This window comes from Ammospiza caudacuta, chromosome 24 (genome assembly GCF_027887145.1).
Source record: "Ammospiza caudacuta isolate bAmmCau1 chromosome 24, bAmmCau1.pri, whole genome shotgun sequence".
In the NCBI taxonomy this organism is placed as follows: Eukaryota; Metazoa; Chordata; class Aves; order Passeriformes; family Passerellidae; genus Ammospiza; species Ammospiza caudacuta.
Window position 1 is genome coordinate 3,063,937 of NC_080616.1, and position 6,773 is coordinate 3,070,709.

General features: G+C 61.5%; 1 protein-coding gene across 1 annotated transcript in view; it reads right to left on the reverse strand.

The window, feature by feature from the left end:
- LOC131567698 (receptor-type tyrosine-protein phosphatase V-like) overlaps window positions 1-2,836 on the reverse strand; it is a 49,708-nt gene extending 46,872 nt beyond the window's left edge. The window contains exons 1-2 of the mRNA XM_058819411.1: window positions 2,771-2,836; window positions 1,763-1,826 (exon numbers count right to left, since the gene is read on the reverse strand). Coding sequence (XP_058675394.1) covers window positions 1,763-1,826; window positions 2,771-2,836 — 130 coding nt within the window. The remainder of the gene's footprint in view (window positions 1-1,762; window positions 1,827-2,770) is intronic.
- Window positions 2,837-6,773: the final 3,937 nt, after the last annotated feature.

Sequence of the window (6,773 nt, forward strand, 5' to 3'; positions counted from 1 at the left end):
GGCTGCTTTGGGGGATCCATACAATGAGTCACCCCCATCCTGCCAGTTCAGAGGTGACAAGGGAGGAGTGGGACACTGCATGCATGGAGGAAATGTGGGACCAGAGTGACCCTGCTGAGGTGTGTCCCTGCCCTGGCTGTGCTGCAGCAGTGAGGACAGTGCACTGGGGCTGTGGCATCCCAATGGAGTGTCTGGGGACAGGGAAGTGGCATTCAGGGCTTGGCCTAATTGCTGGGTCAGTGGCTGAAACTGCTATTGAATTCCTGCCCTTGGAGCTGCTCAGGGTCACCCACGCAAGAGGAGCCAAGCAGAGCCTGTCTGTCAGGCCCAAGCTGGTGGTGTGACCAGGACAGGGTCCATCTCTGCCTCACAATGTCTCCAGCAGATTGTTACACACCCCAGCCCTCAGCCTTGCTGTCAGTCATGGAACCATTTAGGTTGGAAAAGCCCTTTAAGATCATTGAGTCCAACTGCACCCCCAGCACTAACCCAAGTCCCCAGGTGCCACATCCATGAGCTTTCTATGGCACTCAGCCTTTGGAAAATGCCAGAACAGCTCTAGTGCTAATAAGACATTTGTGAAATAATTAGCACTTAAAATTTATGGTGTGCAGTGTATTCTAACAGGCTTACACAGGGTCTGGCACAGTGAGACAGCAGGAACCAAGCACAGTGACTGCCCCAGAGCCCTGCCATGGGGCACCTTTACAGCCAGGGAGGAGCAGTGTGGGGTGAGCCCAGGGCAGGGACACCATTGGCACTGCTCAGGAGCTCTGTGTGTGTGTCCTTCCCAGAGCTGGACTTTCAGAACTATGTGCAACTTCTGTTCCATGCAATGCTCTGGTTTGGAGCCTGCTGGTGAGGGCAAAATGACCAGAGGACATCAGGTGGACATGAACAGGAGCATGTAGTGCCCCACAGGGCCATCCCTGAGAAGTTCAAGTGTGTATTTAGGATCAGCCAGCTCAGGAAAGGTAACATTTAGCTAACTAAATGCAGCTGGGTGCCATGGGTGAGGTGTCTATACCTGAGCCAGGTGCCCTGGGCCACCCTTGCTGTCAGCAGACACACAGAGCACCAGGCAGAGTGACCTGAAGGCAACCCACAGCTCACTGTCCAAACAAACAGGATGGTTTGTTACTGCAAGCTCTTTTTATCTCCTGAAGGTGTGAGCTCTCAGCCCATGTTTCTCTGCTTCTCTTGAGTTTCCAGCAGCTGCATCACCTGCCTCCCTCTGTCACCCTCCTCACATCTGCAGCACAAATGTACCTAAAATGGGCCAGAGACCTGTGACCCAGCACTGCTCATGTTCCCACTAACCACACCACACACAGCACATCCACACACACCTCATGCCAGGTGATTTCTCACTGGCACAGGCTGGTGCCATGTGGGCACTGTGCTGGCTCCAGGCCTACGGCAGCCGTGGGGCTGCCTTAGAGATTCTGATCCTACCCAGATTCTGATCCACCTCCAAGGCTCTGAGCAGGGCACCGCTGCCCACTGAGCCCAGCTGGTGCTCTGTGTTAGCAGAGAGCTCTGGAGCCTTGTCCACCTCTCACAGTGCCCCCATCCAGTTGGTTGCTGGAGAGGGATGGGACTGACTCTCCCCCTTCCCTGGGCGTGCAGTCAGCCTAAAGCAGAATATTTACAAAGCTACTCTTAACTCCAAGAGTCCTGGTGCAGCACATCTCATCTCACCCGGCCAGGCATGAGACCATGCTGCCCTCCTGTGCCTGGGAACCTCCTTGCTGTGACTCACCTCTTTCACCACGTGCATCCTGGCCCTCCAGCCCTGCCTGTGCTGTGTGGTTGCATCCCTCGCCCTGGGGGATTGAAAGTGTCAAGTGAGAGAGGAGCAGGATGAGCTGAGAGCAGCACCGGGGAGAGGTGCCCTGTGCCAGGCACAGCTCCCACCCTGCCATGGCATCTGTGGGCTGTGACCCCTTTTCCTAGGAGAGCCTGGGTCACTTCTCAGACCTCCCTTAGCCAAGGCAAAGAGACAGACTTGGCAGATGCAGCTTGTGGGCTGCCCTGGCCTTTTGCAGGGGTCCTGGGGCTACAGACAGGCCATGCCCACAGGGAAAAGGGCCACCAAACCAGCCAGGACACAGGAGAAGTTCTGCAGAGAGAGGGAGGGACTGAGCTTTGCACAGGCCTGGCAATCTCATTCCCTCTACAGGCACACATCCTTCCCACCATCAGGGGAAGGGAGGCACCACAGACCTCAGCCCAGCTGCCACCCCAACGGGCAGAACAGAGTCCCCGGAGCCCCCGGCACCCTCCCGGCAGCGGCGACACCCGTTCTCTCACAGCCTGCTCCCAGCAGGGTGTGCCCGGCTTTGGACTGGCGTCAGTTCCCCCCACGTTAAAGGAAATGTCTCCTGCCCACTCCCTGTCCTGCTACAAGCCTCAGCACAACCATCATTTTCCTGGCGTCCTTTTCCCTCGGCTCTGCGGGCAGACTCGGGTCGGCTCCCCACCGATCGCGGCGTTTTTGGCAGAGGAGAGCGGAGCGGCTGCGGAGCCTGGGAACAGCAGCCGGGCCAGGAGCCGCGCACCACGGCAACAACGGGGACACGCCGCGCTCCCGGGCAGCGGGCCCGGAGCACCGGGGGCGAGGGGCAGCGGGGGAAGCGCCGCTGGGATGGCGAAGCCGCTGATGTGGCGCGGCTGCACGGCCAGGGAGAGGCACCCGCAGCCCCAGCCCGAGCTGGCAGCAGAGAGCCGCGGAGCCAAAGCGGGGCTGGGGAGCCGAGCGAGCGCTTACCTGTGCCAGGGTCCCTGGGAGCCGCGGCACGCACAGCACCAGCAGCGGCAGCAGCAGCGACCTCATGGGGACCTGGTGGCAGCAGATCAGAGGGATGACAAAGTTGGGCTGGGGGGGCAGTTTCTCAGCAGCGGCTGTCCCCTGCCAGCCCCGTGTCCCGCGGCAGCCAGCAGCCGTGTCCCCGCATGCTTTCCGAGCGCGGGTGACAAGGTGACATCAGTGGGGACCGGCCAGCCCGTAGCACCGCGGCCGGGCCCGCTGGCCCTGGGCGGGGGCAGCGCTCGCCTCCAGCCCGGGAGAAGCCCAGCGGGGGCGGCCGCCTCTCGCCGGGCGCATTTGCTGTTGTCGCCGCAGGTCCGTGTGCTGTGCGGTGACTCCGCAGCTGGCCCGGAGAGCGGCTGCGGGCTGCGGGCAGCGCTGCCGGCCGGGGGGGAGGCGCTGCCGGCCGGGCTCTCGGGGGACCGCGCTGCGGCGGGGCTCGGCCGGGCTGGAGCCCGCTCTGGCATCGGCGGAGCTCCGGGAGCCGGGGCGGGAGGGGCGGGAGCAGCGGGAGGGGAGGAGACCGGACTGGACTGACGGCGGCTCCAGGCTGGGAGGGCGCGCCCGAACCAAACCCAGCGCGGGAGGGAGGGAAGGAAGGGAAGGAGGGCGCAGGGGTGGGCTGGGGTGCGGGAGGGAGCCGAGTGTGGAGTGAGGAGCGCTGTGCGCCCTCTGCTCTCTCTGTGCACCCTCTGCTCTCTCTGTGCCGCACCTTGGGCACCCTTCAGCTCGGTGTGCTGTAATTGCTGTGCAGGTGCGGCTGGGGAGGGGGGTTTGGGCACGCCGAGGGCAGGGATGGGGGTGTCTGTGCCGTGCCCATGGCGGGGGCAGTGCACACTCTGAGAGGCTCCTGCCGTGCCATCTCACGGGCACAGAGGTGCCCAAACCACGCTCTGCCCATCTGAGGGGCGAGCTGTGCCCGGTGGGAGGGCGCTGTGCTTCGGGAGTTGCCCCGGGGACCAGGCTGTGCCCCGGGCTGCGTGCAGGGCGGTGCTCTGCCGTGCCTGTGCAATGCGTGGCACGGTGCCAGCTCTCATTCACAGCAGAGATGCCATTGGCTTCACATCAGCGCTGGGGATCTGGGACAGTGCTGGAAGGGGTTCAGTGATGCATCAGTCCGGAAGCCAGCGCAGCCTTTGTGGCCGTGGGAGTCTATCGCAGTGGGCAGCACGGCCACCTATGGGGGCTATTCATGTTCTGCTCATTACTGTAAGCCACCGAGCTGTCAGAGTAGAACACATCCCCCACCTGTCTTCTAGAACACCAGAATCCTTCAACAAGAGACACAGAAGTTTGTCAAGTGGGACCTGTGACAGACAGAACAACCCCCAGTATCTGGACAAGGACACGGGAAAGCTCCAGCTCTTGCATGCAATTAAGAGGAGAAGGGGACAGAGGGGACCTGGTCTAGGATGCATCTCCAACCCCAGGTCCATACCCCAACCCTTCTGACAACGCCCAGGCTGATGGAGGCAGCTGGAAAAGGGGACAGGGAACATGAATCCCCCTCCCTTGGCATGGGCAACAGTTAATTTCCCAGGTCCCAGCCAAATGGGACTGGTGCCAGCAGTCCGGGTCCGTGGTCACAGTCACGTCTCTGCAGAGGTCCCTGCCTGGACTGGGCTGAGGACAAAGGAGCCCTGGCCCTGCAGCTCAGCCCAGCACTCAGGGCCTGTTTGTCACTTCTGTCTAGGGGTCAGATGTTCCCCCAGCAGAAAGGTACAGCTCTACCACCAGAGCCTCTTCGTGTCACTGTCTCCAGACCTCCCCCTCCCCTGCACCCTGAACACAGATCAGGGTGGGAGCAGAAGGCAATGCCTTGGCTCCAGCACAGGCAAGATTTTTAATCTTTAATGCCCACAGCTCCAAGGGCTGAATGCCAAAAATGCCATGGGTGCATCTGCTCAAGTGATGGATGCCCAGGGCAGCAGCTGTGGCTCTTAGAGATCTCCTGATAAGCCTTGGGACTGAGATGCACCAGCACCTGGGGTGATGAGGCTGACCCATCAACCAGTGCCACAGACATCTCTGGGGATACCCATCCCTGCTGCTGGGCACTGGCTTGATGGGCAGCTGGCCACCCTTCCCTGACCTGAGTGCAAGGTGAGCGCTCACAGGGACTGGGGTGAGCTCCTCCAGCCCCTGAGATGGAGCACCTCCCCAGAAATGAGACAGGGGGAGGTTTGGGCCCGATTGCTGCCGTCTCCAGTGGGCTGGGGACTGTTTTTAAAGGCCCCTTTCCAGAGCTGGGCAGCTGCAGCCGGCTGGGAGGAGGCTGGAGCTCCTCACTGCAGGGAGGGTTTGCCAGGTTTACCCGGGGGCCCAGGCAGGATCAGGGAGGTTACAGCTGGCTGCTCCCCAAACACGTTTGCAAAGGGGCTCTCACTGGGTGTCCCCTCACAGTCCATTGTGAGGTGCAGGCTGCCAGCACAGGTGACCACACTGTGGATGGGGAGTGGGGGGTTGTTTGCTGCCATGAGCAGCCTGGAGGGTCACCTGGAGGGTGGCTGGGACAGAGGCAGTGCAAGCAGTGCTGGTGTCCCTGGAGCATGGCAGGTGAGGAAAAGCTGAATTTAGGGAGCCCCTGGCTGATGAAGCAGGGGATGGGGTGAGGATGGAGGGCCTTGCTGGGCTGAGAATTGTTATCCAGGCACATGGGACAAGAAAATCCTGGAAAAAGATGTTGCATGCCCCAGTGTCAAGGGCAGTGTCCCCTGCAGTGGTGGCTCAGACAGGAGGTTTCCCTAGAGTCAAGGTGGGGCTCCTGCAGCTTCAAAGCATACCAAAGAGCAGTTCCAGGCCAGCAAGAGGACAAACCCAGCCACTGGGACACTCCAGCTGGGTTGTGCCTGCCCAGCCCTGCTGGAGAGAATCCGAGTCCATGCATGGTTACTGCACCTGCCTGGGCACAGCCTCAGTGTCCTGCACCAGCCATCTCCAGCTCCAGCCACAACCTCTGCTGCTGCAGCCCTGCATGGGCCACCACTCCCCCACTGAGGCAGCTGCTCTGGACAGTGGCTTGCCCAAGGAGCAAAGGGTCTGTTCTACCTGTTGTGGTCTCTGAGCTGGGCAGACAAGCAGGGATTTCTGGAACACAGTGTTCCCTCAGATCTTGCTGCCATACTGTGCCACTGCCCCACACCTCCACAGCCAGGAGGAGGGGTAACCTCACTCAGCATGAGGATGGGCTTGGGGGATGCCTTGCTGCCCACCAGGATGGGATTGGCCTCTGAGCATGGACCAGGAGACATCCCAGCAGCTTCCAGAGCCTCTGCATGTCCTGGTGGCACAGCGAGCTGTCACCCCCTGCCATGGGGACATGTGTGAACACCAGGCCTGCTTATTTAACCTCAGGTCCCAGTGGCTGTGCTCCCTCAGCTCAGGGAGTTTGGGCTGTGGCTGCAGTGGAAACAGCCCAAAGCACTGCTGGGAGCCAAGCTGAGGCCCTGTCCCTGGAGCTGCAGGGCTCAGCAGCCTCCCCACGGGACAGAAGCTGCTCAACCTGTGCCAGCCCTGCCTTCCCCACGGCCACCTCAGTGATACCGTGCCACCACACAGAGAGAGAGAGCCCTTCTTCAGCTGGGGATGCCGGATCTCCCCTCCAGTCCCCCCTGACCATGAAGCCTTCAGCTGTGCCAAACCTAAAGACAACTGCACAAGTTTCTCCACCCAGCAGCTGGAACCAGGCCTGGAAACTCAGGGGCTGCCGAGTCATCACATTTTCCGCGAAGCAGCGAACCAACAAATGCTACCGCGAGGAGCAGGGGGATGGGGACACCCCGCAGCCTGGGGCGATGGGGACACCCCCTGCCCGGGGGGATGGGGACACCCTGCAGCCCAGGGGTTGGGGACACCCCCTGCCCAGGGGGATGGGGACACCTGACAGCCCGAGGGATGGGGACACCCTGCAGCCCAGGGGGATAGGGACACCCCCTGCCCGGGGGGATGGGGACATCTGACAGCT